The 20000-nt window shown below is 30.8% G+C and overlaps 2 protein-coding genes across 8 annotated transcripts in view; both read right to left on the bottom strand.

Annotated features, from left to right (window-relative positions):
* LOC124429509 (inositol-pentakisphosphate 2-kinase) overlaps positions 1-20000 on the bottom strand; it is a 139951-nt gene that overhangs the window by 57911 nt on the left and 62040 nt on the right. The window contains exon 1 of one of the 7 annotated variants that reach the window (XM_046974874.1): positions 790-955. The exons of the other annotated variants lie outside the window; for them this stretch is intronic. The gene's annotated coding sequence lies outside the window, so the exon portion shown is untranslated. Of the gene's footprint in view, positions 1-789; positions 956-20000 lie in introns of those variants that run through there. 7 annotated transcript variants of the gene reach the window in all.
* Positions 1635-4961, bottom strand: LOC124429510 (protein BTG1-like). Its single transcript, XM_046974876.1, has one exon. It carries the CDS (start codon positions 3729-3731, stop codon positions 3018-3020), a length of 714 nt encoding a protein of 237 aa, XP_046830832.1. The 5' UTR covers positions 3732-4961; the 3' UTR covers positions 1635-3017.

The raw sequence follows: 20000 nt of genomic DNA, 5'->3' as shown, positions 1-20000 counted from the left end.
ATCATCATCATTATTATTATTATCATTAATCATCATAATTGTTGCTGTGTTGTTGCTGATTAACTCGTTGCTCGCTGTGCAACGAGAGGGACGAGGAGCAAGCGTAGAGGGTTGTCTGTCTCTCACGGGGGTTTGGGGTGGGGGGTTGCTGGGTTGGTTGATCGGTGGTTGTTGATTGTGCGGCGGGGGGAGGGGGGCGGCGAGGGGGGTTGAGCAGCGTCGATGATATATCGTTTAAAACGATACATCGCCTTGTTGTATGGGCACACCTTGTTGTTAACATATATATATATATATATATATATATTAATATATCTATATACATGTAATATATTTTTGTGCTTGACAAAAAAATTGTTCTCGACGATGACGAGGACGAGGACGATAAAAGGAGAAAAGAAATAAAGAAAGAAAAAAAAAAGAAAAAAAAAGAAAAAAGAAAAGAAAAAGAAAAAAATTAAAAGGAAAGAAAACAAAAAAGAAAAAGAAAAAACAACGGCCAAATCCAATGAACAAAGATAAGTAGTAAAATAAGAGGAATAAAGAATAAAAAATAGAAATTACAAAAAAAAAAAAATAATAATAATAAATAAAAAATAAGAAAAATTCCGATAGGATCTACAACACACGTCTCGTCAACGTCTCGATTCGTCAATTGTTATATTATTCTTGTTGTTGTTGTTCTTTCTCGTTGTTGAGGTGCGCGCGCATGCGCATATTCCCCCGCGTCCTCCCCCTCCTCAAGATTTCTGAGAATAATCAGACGGTTATAGGGTATAGAAAGCTCACCTAATTATATCGAGAGAGAGGATGATAATTAATCCTGAATAATAAGTTTATATCCCTCCATTTATATCCCTCCTCCTTCTCCTCCTCCTCCTTCTCATCGATAAAAAAGAGAGAAAATTGTCCGGCATCTTCCTCTTCTTTTTTTTTTTTTCATCTCCTTAATGATAATGATGATGATGATGATGATGATGATGATGATGGTGGTGGTTATTATTGTTGTTGTTGTTGTTGTTATTGTTGTTGAAAGGGTAGAATAATAATTAACAGCAATATAATAATCGATAATCAAATACTGCTGGTTTAGCATCAAGAGAGTTTAGTCAGAAGAGGCCAAAGGGATTTAATGGCGGTCAAAGTTGTAATCAGCGAGCAATAAAGAGAAAGAGAGAGAGAGATGGGTTATAAGTGAAAGATAGATAGATAGAGAGAGAGAGAGAGAGAGATGAAATTGATTTTTTCTTTCTTTTTTTCTTTTCTCTTTCTTCCGCTCTCTCTCTCTCTCTTACTCTTTCTATTTTCATTTGAGAGATCATATAAAAGGAGGGGTTGAAAGGGGTTTGTAGGGCTGTGCTCGTCTTGAGAAAAAAAAAAAAAGGGATGTAACAAGGAGATTGAAATTCGTTGTTCCTTCGTCTCGGTGCACCTCTCTTTAGAGACGAGGCTGAGATCAATTCGTCCGGTTTGAAAGATGGAAGAGAGAGAGAGAGAGAGATAGAGAGAGAAAATGATGATGCTTGCTAGTACTGCTTGCTAAAAACTGGATATGTGTCCCTCTCCTCTCCTCTCCATTCCTTTCTCTCTCTTCTTTCATTCTTCTCTTTCCTGTTCCTTCATCTTCATCTTCTTCATCTTCTTCCCCTTCTTCTTCTCCTTCCTCTTCATCATCTTTCTTTTTCTTCTTCTACTTCATATTTGAAAATCTCCCTTACCCTTTCGACATAACGCGATAAAGTAAGAAGATTTTATAGTGGCAACATATTTTAAATTCCTTTCTTCGAAAGAAATTCGATTTTTTTTTCTGCTACTATTTATTGTTGTTGTTGTTGTTGTTGTTGGTATTATTTTCTGTAGTTATTGTTGTTCCTGTTGATAGGCGTGTTTCGACTAGACGTGCGGTTTTTTGTGTTTATTTATTTGTTTGTATGTTTTTAGTTGTTATTATTATTATTATTATTTGTTGTTGTTCTCGTTAATTTAATTCTGACTATTTTTCGTTCGAGTATATTATTGTATGCATTTTTTAACCCATTTCTTTTCTTCTTCTTCTTCTTCTTATCTTCTTTTTTTTTTTTTTTACGATCAGTTTCATGCCTCTCAGCTGTTCTCTGATTCTTTTCTTTTTTTTTCCCCTCTCCTTCGCTTTATTTTACTCATTGCGTTGTTGTTGTCCTATTTCCATTCCTTTTTTTTTTATTTTTTTTTGTATTTTTTGTTTTTTTTTTATTTTTTTTTATTTTTTTTTTTATATAAATTTTCTTTCTCCGTTGTTATCAGTTGTTCGCAATTATTTCGAGGCAGAGATAATATAATAAAGTTCGTGAGACTTCGTTGAGATCGGATTCTTTTTGGTGATATTGGGAGAGGGGGGAGGGGGTGGATAAAGATGTAAAAATTGCTGGCTGAGGAGAATGAAACTTTTTCGTTTGGCATCTTCGTCGATACGAAAGATAAAGAAGAAGAAGAAGATATTCAAAAGAAGAAAGAAAAAAAGAAAAGAAAAAGAGAACGGGGAAAAAATTAATATATATATATATATATATATATATATATATATATATGGTGTGTGTGTATATATATTATATAGCAGTTTCTTTGAGAGAACAAAAAGGAAAATAAAAAAAAAAAAAAAACAGAAAAGAAAAAAGACACACGTTGTTTGGGTGGGCCTCTGTCCGATGAGATTGATGAGTACGATGAAAAAACGATGACAACGAGTAACTACTAGGACGACGACGATTGTTAGGACGATGGAGGTGATGAGAGACGCTTACTCGCAACGTCTTATATATATATATATATGTATATATATACATATATATATATATATATGTATTTATTCTTCTTCCAGTTATTTATCATCATCTTTTTCTTCTTTTTTTTCTCCTCCTCCTACTCTTCTTCTTCTTCTTCTTCTTCCTTCTTCTTCTTCTTCTTCCTCATCTTCATTTTCCTCTTTTCCTGCCTTTCATCCTTCCTACCCATCTTTCCTTCTTTCTCAATTAAACTCTTCAACTGGAAACGAAGGCCGCAATTTGCTCGCTGAATTGCGTGTGCTCGAGCAAAAGCGAGTCCTTGCAGCTTTCGAATTGTTGTTGCTGTTGTTGCTGTTGATGCTGATGTTGTTGTTGATGGTGGTGATGGTGGTGATGGTGATGATGATGAGAAGAACGGGAATGCTGATGCTGTTGATGCTGTTGATGTTGATGGTGTTGATGCTGATGTTGCTGTTGTTGATGGTGTTGATGCTGCTGCGGTTGTTGCTGATGGTGGTGTTGCTGTTGATGATGTTGATGGTGTTGTTGTTGTTGTTGTTGTTGCTGATGTTGATGTTGATGAGAAGTAGCAGATTCCTCGGGATCGGGCTCGGTACGCTCATATAATACGCATATGGAACCGTTTTCTCCAATCCTATAGGAAACCTCCGACGGATCGATCCACATCGTTAGCTCGCTTGGGAATAAGCTGTGCAATACCGCCGGCAATAATCCAACATTAGCACCGGCCTGTGCTATTACAGGATCCATTTTCCCATTGATACGTATACAACGATATCCTGAGCCACGATTTGGACGATCAGGAAACCAATGGTCTCTGTAACGATGCCGCAACACCTCCGTCAATGAAGACTTGAACATCTCGAGCTGTCGCTCGGAGAGTTGTCCAGCCTGTAGGCGCAGCAGGTGCACCAAAAAATCAGCCGCCGAGACTATTTCCAATCTCATTTTCAACAAATCTATTTCTTCAACTTGTCGCACTTTTCTTAATTTTATCTTCTTCTATCTTTTTTTTCCCTTTTTCTTCTCCTCCCTCTATCCTCCTATTTTCTCTGTTTTCCTTTTTTTTTTTTTTTTCCCCCTTTATCTTAGCTATACTTCCCTCGATCGAATCTTTTTTTTCTTCTTCTTCCGATCACCTTCCCGCCGTACGACGATATTCTCGCGAATTCTTCCGTCGCGACCAAACTCCCAATAACTCAGATTATTCCGTTGAATTGTCGCCTTCTTGAGAATATTTTCGTTTTCGTAGATCGATCGATCGTATCTCGATATCCTACAAGTTTTAACCCGTAAGAATAATTTCTGTATAGATTCTCGATATATATATATCCCGTAATCGAGAATGATACGACTGATGTCTGCTGATGATGCCGCGGCCGTTGCCGCTGCCGCTTCTGCACGCGAGAATATCCACAAAATGGCGCCGTCGCCGCCACCGCCACGTCGATTCAGCCTCGACGCCACCACCGTTTTTCTCAGTCTGTTGCTGCTCTATCTCTTTCTATCTATCTATATAAATCTTTATCTTTCTCCTTAGTCACTGAAATTTCGTCCTTTTCATATGTCCGTGCTGAATTGCACACGGAATGAGCGGAAAAAGCAAAAGGAAAAAAAAAAAAAACGAAACCGTTATCTCCCTCGTACGCTCGAGAGACAGAGATTTTTTTCAACGATTTTCGCGAACTTTCTTCTTCTTTCTTTCCTTCTTTCTTCTACTTTCTTCCTCCTTCCTTCCTTCCTTCTTATCTAATCTATCTATCTTTCTATCACCTGCAGCACCACCTCCACCACCTCCTCCTCCACCTCTTCTTCCGCCACCTTCACAACTTTTCCTTCTTCTCCAATCACAGCACACAAAATCCTTCTCTCTTAAAAGGGCGGCGAGAGGGAGCAGAGGGGACCCTCGCTTATTTCACGCTTTCTCCGTTTTTATTATATATATATATATATATATATATATATATATATATATATATAAATATATATATATATATGTATATCTTTACAATTTAATATAGCGCTTAAGGAAAATACTTTTCCTCTCGAAGGAAATTAATTATTCTCCTTATATGTGTCCTTCCTTTTTCACTTTAAGTATCACGAAAAAAAAAAAAGGAAAAATGTACGTGAGCACATATATATATATGTATATATGCGAGAGAGAGAGAGAGAGAGAAAGAGATTGGAATTTTGGAGCAAATATATATATATATATATATATGCGCACTATCTTAATTTTAATAACTTTTCGGTTCTGTTATATTCGATGATTATAATTTTTTTCTCTCTCTCTTTTTTTTTTTTTTTTTTTAGAAAAACACTGTAAACGTATCGTGGCGTTAAAGTCGATCCGCGCGCATAACTATTTTCATTAGATTACTATTACGATTATGATTACACGACCGACGAACCAACCAACCAACCGACCGACCGACCGACCGATAATCGAACAACCGACCGACACGTTCTTTTCTCCGCTTCACGGAACAACCGCACCCAGCGAACATCAACGACTTTCTAATGGTACCGATCTTCGTGTCGGCGACGACGTAGCCTCGTCCCTTTGTTCGAATATCCAAATAGTGGGGGGAATTGTAGCATTAACCAATAGCGATTCGCGCTCGCTACTCTCGCGCCCCCTCCCCTCCACTATCGCTTTTATACATACACGTATTATATATATATATATATATATATATCATCCCCGCTGCGAGAGCTTCGCTATTCGTCACGTGACCCCCGCACGCCGGCTGCGCGTCGCAGCTGCGTCCCGAATACGGTCTGCGCGGACCGGAGCCGATGGTTCTCAACCATTATCTTTTTTTTTTTCTTTTTTTTTTCTTCTTTCTTTCTTTTTCTGTCTGTTTCTCTCTCTCTCTCTCTATTTCCCTCTCTTTTCTTCCTTGACTTCATCGGCTCTCTTTCACGTCGGGGCTGCTAACAACGACGACGACGACGACGACGACGACGCACACTGGAAACGATCTTAATCTATTTTTCTCTCTTTTCGCTTTTATTTATTTATTTATTTATTTATTTATTTATTTATTAATTTATTTACTTTTTTTTGTTTCCTTCCTTTTCCGTTAACTAACTCAAATTCGTTCGATTAATGTTCTTTGATAAGTTTGGACGTTCTCTTTATTCGTTTTTTTTTTTTTTTTTTTTTTTTTTTTAATTTTATTGTTATTATTCTTTTTTCTTTTTCCCCCTCCCCTTTCTTACTTTGTTGAGTTTCATTCTTTCCTTTTTTTTTTCCTTTTATACCGATAGTTTGTTTGCTCCCGTAGATAAAAAAAAAAAAAAAAAAAGAAAAAAAAAAGAAAAAAAGCTTATTTGGAGAAAGTGTAATTCTCATTTTTTAATGATTTCTTTCTCTAAATGATTCATATTGTATGTATAATATTTTCTCGTGGAAAATTTTGATGTTCAAAGGAAAATATAATAGAATGACTAAGACCGATTAGAAATTATTCGTATCGTATACCATCCTTCATAAGTGCCTTCTAATCTTTAAAAATGTTATTACTGTAAAAATGTAATTTCAATACACATTTTTATCAGACTTCGTAACATTATTATTGTTATTTATTGTATTCTTTTACAAATTACGAGGTGGAAGTAATATATTTTTTAAAACATGATTTTTCTCATCGAATATCACTCACACACACACACGTACATGTACGTTTTATTCTTCTGTAAAAAAAAAAAAAAAAAAAAAAAAAAAAAAAAAAAAAATGTTAAGCTCGTTGGAAAATTTTATCATCGAATTTTTCCGAATTATTGTACTCCGTAAGAATTCTTTTTTCTTTTTTCTTTTGAATTATTTCAAATACGATTTCGATAAATATTTATCGATGATTAATGAAAAGATATTCTTAACAAAGTCTAAATAAAAAATTGTCATGTCATTTTATTAATTCGATCGATTAGAATATATATTGGCTATGTTTTAAAAGTTCGAAAACAAAGTTAGAGAGAGAGAGAGAGAGAGAGAGAGAGAGACTACGTGGGAGACTACGTATTTTTATCGATGAGAAACAAGGGAGGAGGAGAAGGAGAAAGAAGAAAACAAAAAAAAAAATACACGCACGTACACGCACACACACACACACACATTTCTAATCAATAGAAAAAAATTCGATTAGATCGTATAATGGTTCGATCGGAGTCGCGTTCGAAAGGCGGAAGAAGTCTTCCACGAAAACAACGTTTTACGTATTAAGAAAACGAATCACGCCTCGATGAACGCGCGATTTCGTCGACGGAGGGCAAATACGAACGTGCGTGAGTGCGTACGTCCGTGAAAATAATACCTAATATCATATCACGTAAACAACAACACAACAATAACAATAACAGCAACGAAAAGCAACGAACAACAATTGAACAATGAATCAATCTAATTGGATTAATGTATCTTTTTTTTTTCTCCTTCTTCTTTTTCTTGTTTTTTCTTTCTTCCTCTTTTCTTTTCCTCTTCTATTTTTCTTTTTTTTTTCTTTTTTTTTTTTTCTTTTCTTATCTGCTTGTCTTTTTCACTCTTCTAACTCGCTTGTAAGACTTTAAAAAAGTACGTAAAATATTGTATGATCGTAGTAATAAATTTGCCATTTATAACGTAACAGAACGATTGTAAATATACTCGTAAAAAAAAAAGAAAAAAAAACAAACAAACAAACGCGTATGTCATTTATTTTTCTATTTATTTATTTTATTTTTTTTTTTTTTTCCTTCATCGCGAGAAAAACTTCAAATGTGTTTTCCGCAAAAAAATGAATGGAATTTTTGAAAGAGATGTGTATTGGAATTCTTTTTTTTTTTTTTTTTGAAAGCGAAAGCTGTTCGATTTTTTTTTCGATTATTGGTGAAACAAAATGTAAAAATATAAAAATTAAAATTGAAATTTAAATTGAAATTGAAAAAAAAAAGAAATCAATTATTTATTTCACGATACGGCGAATACATTTTCAAAGTTATTAAGTTAAAAAAAAAAACAGAAAGTAATAATAATAATAATAATAATAATAATAATAATAATAATAATAATAATAATATAAACCAATGTCATACTAAAACCTATAATAATATCTCTAGGTATATGACATTTTAATAACAATATATTAGATATTTTTACTTAACAAAATTATAATATAAAAATATTTATTTTTATAAAATATTCGTTTAAATATTAAACTTATATAAAATTAGCATGAAATGTTAAATCAGAAATATATAGTATAGTATATATACTTATATGATAAATTTCATACGTCATTGGTATATTTCCGTTCATTTTTTCAAGGACACACAGACACAACAAACAAATACACACACACACACACATCAACAAACATATATATATATACATACACACATACACACATCCTTCATACTTAAGTGTCTAGAATTTGAGGACACATATTTACATACATGTACACATGCATCTATAATAGGGAAAAAATTAATAATAAAATTTAATATAATGGCCGAATACGTTGAATATTGAGAACCACTGACCCTTCGGTTCTCTCAGCATGAATCCCAATGAAAAAACGAACGAATAGGAAACTAACGTCTACCGCTAGAAAGCTCGTAGGTTATAACATATATATATATATATATATATATATATATATATACACATACATAGCTTATATGTATATATATATATATGTATAACCTACACATATACTTGAAGTTTTGATCGTACGATACGAATCGTGGGTACGTAGGTTCGATGCGAAAAACACGTTCTACTACCTGAACTTTGCAAAAGAGAAAGAGGAGAGGCATAGTTTCTTAGGGTTGATATATATATATATATATATATATATATATATATATATATATATATATACCTTAAGAAAAAGAAAAAAAAAAAAAAAAACTGGATTATTCGCTTACGTACCCTTCGACCCTTTCGATCTAAAAAAAAATTGTCTAGGCTCTAACAATAGAATACGTTGTATGTTCCTAATAGTTGTTATCGTATTTTTAATTAATAGATTTTTTAATATAAAATTTGACCGATAGAGTATATATCGTAAAATAATAGAAAAAAGTAGGAAAGAAAGAAAAAAGAGAGAGAGAGAGAGAGAGAGAGAGAGAGAGAGAGAAAAGATGAGGAATTATTAAATTTCTCGATCGTTAAAAAATTTCATATTAAAACGCGATATATATTAATTGATTAAAAGTTTTTATAACGCGAATTATTAAACGATTCGTAATAAATTTTCTTTCTCTGATATTACCTCATTGGATACTTCTCTCTGTAATCGAATTATTTTCGAATATGAGAAAATAATTCATTTATTTTAATTGCAGACAATATTAATTATTAACAAAAACTTGATATATATATTATATAATAATCATAACGTTTAATAAATACGATCATTCTTTCAAATATTATAAGTCAAAGTAAATCACATATTAATTTTTAAAAGCAATTAAAAAACAAAAGAAATATATATATATATATATATATATATATATATATATATATATAATAAAAAGTACAAAAGAGAGAAAAAAAGAAAATAAAACAATTAAACCTATAATACTAAAAAAAAAAAAAATACTTATAATAAAAGTAAACATGTAAAACATAGTAATTACGCCGATAGATTGATACAAATGAATAAATAAATAAATAAATAAATAAATAAATAAGAAAAAAATAAATAAATAAATCGTCCCTAGTCTATCGCATTTTCGTATCGTTATCGTGGACGTTTATCTCGCGCATAATAATTAGCATTCATTGATTAGTTTTGTTGGATGTAAACGCTTAAGATCGCAATGACGTAACAAAACGACGAGGGTTGCGTATTTCCCATTCCCTCCCTTCCATCCACCCACCCTCTCTCTCTCTCTCTCTCTCTCTCTCTCTCTCTCTCTCTTATATGTTACGTAGTTAGATATGTAGAAGAACAAAAGAGAGATCTCTCCCTTTGAAGTTACATATCGCGGAATTATGATACGTAAGCACGTGTATACGAATACGAAGTAGAGATTCATGCTCGGTTGACGATATCGCATCGTATTTGAATTTTCGAAGCGTTAAACTCGCCCTCGATACTTCCCTCTCCGTATATCCACACCCTCCTCCGTGGCCGCCATCGCGCCATTGCTATCGCCATCGCGCCCTCACCCATCCACCCAACAACAACTTTCGTTTCACCATAGGCGTATAGGGGGTTAGGTAACGGCGCTTTACCGCTGGTAATAATTAACGTTCGTCAAAGCGATCCCATGACATAACAGCCGATTCGTTCGTTCGTTCGTTCGTTTTGAGTTTCAAAGCGAACTCTTTTCTTTTTTTTTTTTTTTCTTCTTTACATTTCTCTTTTCTTTTTTTTTTTTTCTTTTATTCCTTCCTTTTCCTTCTTCTTTTTATTTCTCTATCTCTCTCTATCTCTCTCTCTCTCTTTTTGTTCTTTCTTTCTTTTATATTTACTGACCAATATCGGTCATTAAGGGGGGGGGGCGGGGGCGGGTGAACGCGTTCTTTCTGTTTTTTTTCTCTCTCTTTCTCTCTCTTTTTCTTTTTAATTCGCTTAATTATATACATTATGTTTTATATCTCGTTTGACTTTTCCCCTTTTTTTCTTTTTTCATTCTCTTCGTCGATTCAATCGATCGCCCACCACCACCCCCAACCCTCCACACTACCGTACCATCGACGCACAATTTATTCGCTTTGAAGTCGCTCAACGATTTTTATTATTAAATGATTTTCTTTAGAATAAAGAGAGAGAGAGAGAGAGAGACACAGAGACAGACAGAGAGGGAGAGAGAGAGAGAGAGAAATAGAAGTGGCATAATGAAAAGATTTTTCTTTTTTTTTCTTTTTTTTTTTTTTTTAATACCAGTGATATATTAATTTTATATACTTTTAATATTAACGTTTATTATATATATTATATATAATAAATAGATTTTATATAAAGTCAAAAGTCAAAAACATTCTTAATTAGCTTTTACAAAATGATAATATTATTACTTTCGTGTTTTTAACAAAACGTAATTAATCGTATCAACAACGACAACAACAACAACAACAACAACAACAACAACAACAATAATAATAATAATAATAATAATCATAATTATAATTATAATAAATGACATATACATTTAAGAATTATAATAATCCTCATAGTAATAAAAATAACAATAATAGTAATAATAATAATAATATTTATTATTATTATAATGATTCCCGTTAATTTTTGAAGATTAAAAAAAAAGAAAAAAAGAAAAAGAATCAATACTACCACAGTATTTTATTCACCATTCGTAATATCGACCAATATGATTATTATTCCCATTAAAATTATCATGTTATTAAATCAAATAGATAGTGTGCAATTATCGTTAACACGAAATGTCGCATTTAGTTGCCGTGGTGAGAATGCCGGAAACATGATGTCGATTTCATTCGATAGTGAGATACTACAACAATAAATAATTCAAACTATTTCGCAATGATTATAATAACTCAATAAAAATAATCGTTCAATTGTTTGTATTAAATGATATATGCATAGGATACATAAAATGCAATGCGCCATACTTGAGAACACATAAATAATAATACCTTTGAAATTGATCGACAACTGAGATAACTCCTTGAGATAGATATATCGATAATTAATATTTATCGTTATAACAGAGCTTTACCATAAATATATTAATCCTATTGATATTTGTCAGTGAGGATCAACAAAAAGTAATGATCAATGATCGATAATAATTTCACTTCGATATTATCGATTTATGTTTTTAAATTATATGCTATACTATTTGACAACACGCAATATGATAATACATTAAGAATGATAGATAACAATGACGATGATGATGATAATGATAGGTAATTATAGATAGATGTTGATTAGTAATAATAATAATAATAACAATGATGATAATGATGATGATGATGATGATGATGATGATAATAATAATAATAATAGTTGCGAAATGGAGGAATATTATTATTATCATCGAACGAATCAAGGTGACGCAGTTTAATGAAAGAATCAATGACCTCAATCTGATCGTACGACGCTACTACACTTTCGTCTTTTATTTTTCAATTTTAACAAGATCAAATATCCTGACATTTGATATATAAAAATTAATATTATTTCTCTTATCTATTTATTAAAATTCTTTTTATATTATATACGCGTGTGTAATTTCTTTCTATTAAGGTTAAAAATAATTCATTTGTTGTTTTGAATGATTTAAAATTAAATTAAAATCCATTTCTTCTTCTTCTTCTTCTTCTTCTTCTTACTTTTTAAATAGAGCCATCAAAAAATAAAGATAATAAAAATGAAGAAAAACGTAAAGAATATATATGCTATCGAAGATATAAAAAGAATACTTTTTCTTGGTTAATAATAATTCTTGTTGAAGGATAGAGAAAAAGAGAGAGAGAGAGAGAGAGAGAGAGAGAGAGAGAGAGAGACTTAATGAAGAAAAATGTCAAGAGAATTTTTAACATTCACGAGTACCTACAAGACATTACTAATTCTATTTTTTTTCTTTTTTTTTTTCTTTCTTTTTTTTTTTTTTTTAACCTTCTTAATAATCCTTCGAACAATACGAAAGTACATTTACGTCATAATTTAACTCTAGCCTACATACGTGTAATGAATTTTATGCTATAATAAATATCGCCGATGTTAGAGCTCAGGTCTGTATTTATGATCTTGGTATTTAAACGCATTACTATTTTAATCATTATTAATCATTATTATACTATTAATCATAATGAATAGGTAATAACATTTTTTATCCCTCCTTTTTTTTTTTTTTTATTTTTTTTTTTTTTAAAGAAGAAGAAAGTCTCGTCTAGTAACTAGTTTTGATATCACAGTGTCATCCGAATTAGGCAAATTCGTCAATTTTCTACGTCGGTTCTAAATCAATGTTCTTATTTCTTTCATTTTTTTTTTTCACTCTTATTATAAACAAAAAAAAAAAAAAAAAAAAGAAAAAAAAGATAAGAAAGATAAGAAATTTTCAATTAGATAACATGTACGTGCCTTTGTTCGTCTCCTTTCTGTGTATTTGTTCTATAACATTGAAAGAAAGAAAAGCTTTGACTGAAATAAACGTTGATTATTCGGTCAATCATCGTCTTCGTTTTTGTCATTGTCATTACAATCATTATCATCATCATCATCATTATTATTATTATTATTATTATTATTATTATTATTATTATTATTATCATCATCATCATAGTCAGCGTTTTAGTTCTAAAAAGTGGGATGTTACTCGATCGTTGTTGAAAGCACCATCCCTATGTGTCGGTAGGAAATCGAGGGGGAACCGGAATTCCGCGTTATCCTCCCTCGCAAAGGTATGAAAGCAGAGTTGATTTGCCAACCGCTTTGCTATGTGGAACATTTCATTCGTAATTCCGGGAGTTCACCGTTGCCAAGTTGGCAACTAAGAGCCGATCGATAAACTCGGATTATTCTACTCGGCTTCATGTAGATATATATATATATATATATATATATATATATATGTGTATGTATATATACGTATGTGTATGTGTGTATATATATATAAAATTTATGTATATACATATAAAAAAATATATGTGTACATGTGTGTTTTTATATATATATAGAAAATATATATATATAAAAATGTGTGTGTGTATCAATGTTTTCATATGCGTATGTATGTATGTATGTATGTATATATGTATCTATTTATACGCATATTTAATCTTTTTCAACATCATGCGAATTCTTAAAAGTTTTTGGAAATTTACAATGATGAGAGAAATATTATAAATAAATAAATGAATGAATTAAAAAGTAAAAATTGTATGGAGGTAGAAAAAAGAAAAATAATAAATTATACGCGCGTGTGTGTGTGTATGTGTGTTTGCAATGTCTTTCTAAATGTTATGCGAATTTTTAAACGTTTTTTAGAAATATATAGTGTTTAAAAGAAGCAATGAAAAAAAGAAAAAGAAAAAGAAAAAGAAAAAAAGAAAAAGTAAAGGAAAAAAACAAAAAGGAATAAACGATAAATTGCAGTGGAGATCGAAGAAGGAAGAAAAGAGAAGAAGAAGAAGAAGAAGAAGAAGAAGAAGAAAAAAAGTAGAGAGAAAAAAACAGGAAAAGAGAAAAAGAAAAAAGGGAAAAGAAGAAAAATAAAGAGAGAAGAAATATATTCCACGAGTTGAATGACCATGTTAATTTAAAGAACTGGTCAGTCTTGCAATCGTCTTTCACGACCAGTGGTGGCATTTGCCTTATCATTTTTAGATACACCTCGAGGAGAACCCGACACCACTTCCGTTTCCTTTACAAATGCTACGCAAAATCGTAATTATTTCTTAGAGTATATATATATATATATATATATATATATATATATATATATATATATATATTTAATTTAATCCTGTTTCCTGTCTCTCTTTTACCTTTGTTCTTTTTTTCCTTTGATAGAAGAAGAAAAAAAAAAAGAAAGAAAGAAAAAAAAAAGAAAATGAACAATTTGACGACATTGATAAAAAATAAAAAAGAAATAAAATATCCGTCGAAAGAATGATTATTATCTTTATATTATTAATTAATTAGTAATAATAATTCAAATGAATATTAAGAATACGTGATATAATATTAACAATAATAATAATAATAATAATAAAAATAATAATAATAATAATAATAATACTGATTGATATTATGGAGTTTAAATAAATTATTTCTCGAATAATTAATCTCGAACAATTAAAAAAAAGAAGAGAAAAAAAGGGAGAACAATAATACAATTTCATATAATTAATTAAATACAACTTCTTTTTTTTTTTATCTTCTTAGTCAATTTAAAAGAGAAAATATATACGATCGCGCGTATATTTCGAGGATTTAAAGGGATTCCTCTTTTTTTTCTTTTTTCTTTTTTTTTTTTTTTAAATTAAACTTAATATTTCTCTCCTACTATCTTACGGGGGGGTGGAAAAAAAAAAAGGAAAAAGAAAAAACAAACAAACAAACAAAAAAGAAAGAGTAATGTATTGAATGAAAATTGTTCATTTTTTTTTTTGTTTTTTCGTTTTAAAGAAACAGTCAAAACGATTAGATTATATCTTTCCTTTTATTTATTTCTTTTTTTTTTTTCTCCCCGTTGTTTTGCTATTTCCGTTCGAATAAGAAAAACTTCATAGCTAATGTATACTTGTAAGCTATTCTTTTTTTCTTTTTTTCTTTTTTTTTCTTTTATCCCCGCGTTAACATTTATCAGTTTTATTTTTATTCGTGACGATTGCCAAAAGTAAAAAAGAACGAATGAGGAATTTTAGAGGGCGAAAAAGCTCGGGTGATAATAAAAATGAATGAAAATAATGTTTCGTGGAAAACGTTGTACCGTTCGTTTAAACAAGAATAAAATTAGATGGTGCGCTCACTTTGTTGTAATATATTGCAAATTTATACAGGTATGTAAATATTTTTTGTGAAATTAGAATGACAAATAGAGAGCGAGAGCGAGAGAGAGAGAGAGAGAGAGAGAGAGAGAGAGAGAGAGAAATTTTCTTTGAAAAGGATAAGAGGGGAAAAGAATGGAAAAACGATATAAAAGAAGAAAAATTATTTTTCGATAAAACAACCACGAAAAATTTACTTGGCACAATTCTAAGAAAGAACAGATAATCAAACAGACCTTCAAACTGTTTCAAATTGATGACTATCCAATACTTTTTCTTTTTTCCTTTTGCTTTTCCTTTTCCCTTTCTCTCTCTCTCTCTCTCTCTCTCTCTCTCTCTCTCTCTCTCTCTCTCTCTCTCACTTTCACTCTCTCTTCCTTTCTCCTGATTTTTCTTTCTTTCATTCTTCTTTTTTTCTTTTTTGTATTATCAAATAACAACAAGATAAATATATATATATATATATATATATATATATATATATATATTTTCTTAAAACTTTACTGATCGCAAAAGAAGATAATTCCAATCGAATTGCTTAGTAACGATAGTTCACATTGTAAATAAATATACGAAAGTATATTAATATATAAGAAGGTCACTCTTGGTGTATACAAAGAAAAGAAAGAAAAAAAGAAAGAGATACATTCGTTAGATATCTCCTTCGACGACCTAAATAAAAATGACTTAAAATACAAGTAACTTTGAAAAATTTGAAAGGGAAAAGAAGTTTGTGTATATGTGTGTTTATCTGTGTGTATGTATATGTGAGAGAGAGAGAGAGAAAGAGAAAAAAGAAAGAAATAAAATATTGAGTCAGATCGATGATTAAGCAAAATGATTAAAACTCAATTTGAATTCTTGAATTCAGTTTCACCATATCGAAAGTAATTCTTTGCTTGGCAAACTCCCAAACATATGAACATTCGTGTATATATATATATATATATATATATATATATATATATATATATATGTGTGTGTGTGTGTATATGTAAGTACGTATATATGTATGTATGCATTTATTACATATTAATATACGTACGTTTATATTACATACAAATACACCTTTGGCCAACATTATACATATATAAATTAACATACGTGTCTATTCTATATATATATATATATATGTTAATCCATATTATACAATATATATCTGAGTACACATATATATGTATACATATGCGTACTTGTATGGATTACGTATAAAGTTATGTAAATGTCTGTATTACATAAAAAAAAAAATTATATTAAATTAAATTAATATCAAAAAAAAAAAATAGAGAGATAGAGTGATAGAGAAAGAGAGATAAATAACAAACATTCGATAGAATTTTTGTCAGGTGTGATAATGATAACGAGAAACAAAAAAAAAAAAAAAAAAAAAAAAAAAAAAAAAAGAAAAAAAAGAAGAACAAAAGAGATGAGGAAGAAAAATGAATAGAGAGAAAAGAAATTTTGCAAAATTTTATCGATGGAAAACCCTGCGTTGGCAAAGTTGAAATTAACTGGGGAAACTGAAAGGAAAACGGGATAGTGGCCAAAGAGAGGGAGAGAGAGAGAGAGATAGATAGATAGAGAAAGGGGAGAGGGTCGTGTATTCAAATTACATTCCTGCGACCCTAAGCTTCCCTAGCCGAAAACTTGACGAGGGCTAAAAGGGGGAGAGCAGGGAAAGAGCCTGGCCTATATGTAAAAGCGTCGGTCAGGCAAAACAGGCAAGCAGGCAGGCAGGCAGGCAAACAGGCACGCAAGGCAGGCAAGGCAGGCAAGGCAGGCAAGGCAGGCATGGAAGGTCGCAAACAGAGAGATGGAAAGGGGAAGGAAGAGAAAGAGGGAGGGAGAGACAGAGAGGGGAAAGAATAGAGAGAGAGAGAGAGAGAGAGAGAGAGAGAGAGAGAGAGTAGAGGGGGGCGGAAGGGAGAGGAGATAGCAGATTCGCTGGAAGGTTCTCTAAAATCAATAGGACCAACCGAGGGATTCAACTCGACAATATTCGATGAGATTATGACTTAAGGGGGAAAAGTGGTTAGAAAAATATTTCACGTAGTCGAAGATAAAGAAAAATTTTCTCTCGAAAATTTCTAATAATGTAGAACTTCGTATAACGGGGAGGTATAGAGCTCGTGTCGATGAAAATGAAAAAAAAAAAAAAAAAAGAAAGAAAAAAGAAAAAAAGAAAGAAGAGGAAAAAGAAAAAAGGGAAAAAATAAAAAAAAAGGAAAAAGGAGAGAGAGAGAGAGAGAGAAGAAAGAAAAAAAGAAAATAAAATTGATGGAACGAAGGAGATTGTACGGGGAAGGATAAGGGTAAGGGATAAAAGTAGAGTGAAGTAAGGGTTGGAGGCCCTTATTAAGAAGACCGACGAATTTGACCTTCGAAGGGTCACGTGATCGTTAAAAATTTTTGCCAACGAATTTTTCTCATTTATATAATAAATCAATTAATTAATTATTCATGTATTATCTAAAGTCGATAATTCATATATTAATAATTGATTGCAATATATATTCTTATAGATTTATTTCTCGATTTTATAATCGTCCATTAGAGCGTACGAAAAATCAATGAAAGCAAGAAAAATAAATTATATCGGTAGGGAAAATATATATAATAAAAATGAAAATTAATATACAATTATATCATAACGATAAATAAAATGTAAAATTAAATTAAATTTATCACGTAATATGAATTTATTTACGCATACGTCGTTTAACACAGTAAGAGGGTAAATAAATTAAATAAAAGAGTAAAATAAATAAATAAATAAATAAATGAAAATAAATTTACGTAAGAGCGTTTACGAATGAACTTATTTTATGATGAGAATATTGAAAACAAAAAAAAAAAAAAAAAAAGAAGAAATAGGAAAACTCTGATTTTTAGAAAATCCATTCGGAGGAGGATTTTGAAAGAAACTCTTAAAGGTAAGAAAATTCTTTTAAGAGATTCGACAGAATCCAAAGGAGTTCTCTTTCGTTTTTTTTTCTTTCATTTTTTTTCTGTACGAAAGGCCTTCTTCTTCTTCTTCTTCTTCTTCTTCTTTACTTTTTAGCCAGGGGCAGTTTCCTCGGCATGAAAGAAATAAAGAAGCCAGGTAAGACGAGTCCTACCTTTTATCCATCCATCCATCCAACCATCCATCCATCCATCCATCCACACCATCCATCCACACCATCCATCCATCCATCCATCCATCTTTCTTCATTCTTTTACTTGACTCCATTTTGAAAGTATAGAAAAAGAAGGAAGAACAAAAGATTTAACAGGAAGAAGAAGAAGAAGAAGGACAAAAATATGGTGTACATAAAAACGAAATCCTGCACACACACACACACACACACACACACACACACACACACACACATGTATATAATTAATCGATACGCTTCATTATGTTTATCGACTCGCATAATTAATCAATACGCTTGCTTCATTATGATTATCTTTCAAAGTTCATAGCATTCTAAAACAGGATATAAATGTATGACAAAACGTTAAAATATTTGATAATAAGTTTAGATTTTGTCTTTAGATTTAGATTTATCATTCGTATATAATGATAGAAATGAAAGGGGGGAAATTAATTTTTTTTTTTTTTTTTTTTTTTTATGAACGTGATAAAGAAACGAGGCTTTCCTGCCTTTTTTTTTTTTTTTTTTTTTTTAAGTAAGAGGCTATTCTCTCTTTCTCTCATTCATCCCTTTCTATCTTACAATTAATAATAATAATGTAAGTTGTAGTAATAAGTGATAGTAATAGTGTATATATATATATATGCTGAGAAGTATCGTCATAGTCATCAAGGTTGGTGTCTAGACGCAGGTACTCCCATCAAAATCAGCTGCTAGGCTTGCCAGGGTGATCTTGAGATCAGAAGTGGCGCAACTCTTCTGATGGTGCGGTCTTTTGAAAGAAGAAGAAGAAGAAGAAGAATAAGAAGAAGAAGCAAAGAGAGAAAAAAAAAAAGAAAAAAGACAAAGAAAAAGGACAAAAAAAAATATATACTCAAGGGGCGTCTAAGACCAGAACTTTTTCTTTTTTTTTTTTTTTTGAAGTAAAAGTATATCATCAAGTATTATGTTATGGAAAGAAAAAAAAAAGAAAAAAAAGGGGAAGGAAAAGAATATAAAAAAATAAAAAAATATAAAAACAAATTAAACAATCATATTCACATTTGTTTCTCTTCGTCGTCTTCATCGTCATCGTTCATCATCGTCATCGTCATCGTCATCGTTCATCATCGTCATCGTCATTATCATCATCTTCTTCTTCGTTTTTCTTCTTTTTCGTTCGTAATAAAAGAGAAAGTTCATCGATCAAAGTTAATTAATAAAATTGTCGAGTACATTTTAACACGTGCATTAACACGTTAAATACTATTATATAGTATCGGTAGAATTCGAAGGAGCAAATCAAAGCTAACTTTCTCCCGTCTTATTTGTATTGCAAACATATATGGATATCTATCTATCTTTCTCTCCGTGTATATGTATGTGTGTGTATGTGTGTGTGTGTGTGTGTATGTGTGTGTATGTATATACGCGTGTATTAATTATCTATAAGTGGATAGAATATTTTAATATGTAAATTTGTAATAAGGAAATCGTACATTTCTTTTTAATATCCTAATATCCCAAATCTTTATATTATATTTGTATATATCTATATAATAATATATCTCTATATTATAATATATATATATATATATATATATTATCAAAAAATAGTCT

The sequence above is a fragment of the Vespa crabro genome, chromosome 15 (genome assembly GCF_910589235.1).
Source record: "Vespa crabro chromosome 15, iyVesCrab1.2, whole genome shotgun sequence".
Taxonomy (NCBI): domain Eukaryota; kingdom Metazoa; phylum Arthropoda; class Insecta; order Hymenoptera; family Vespidae; genus Vespa; species Vespa crabro.
The sequence above is the reverse complement of the archived record's forward strand: the minus strand, read 5'-3'. Positions and strand labels throughout refer to the sequence as shown.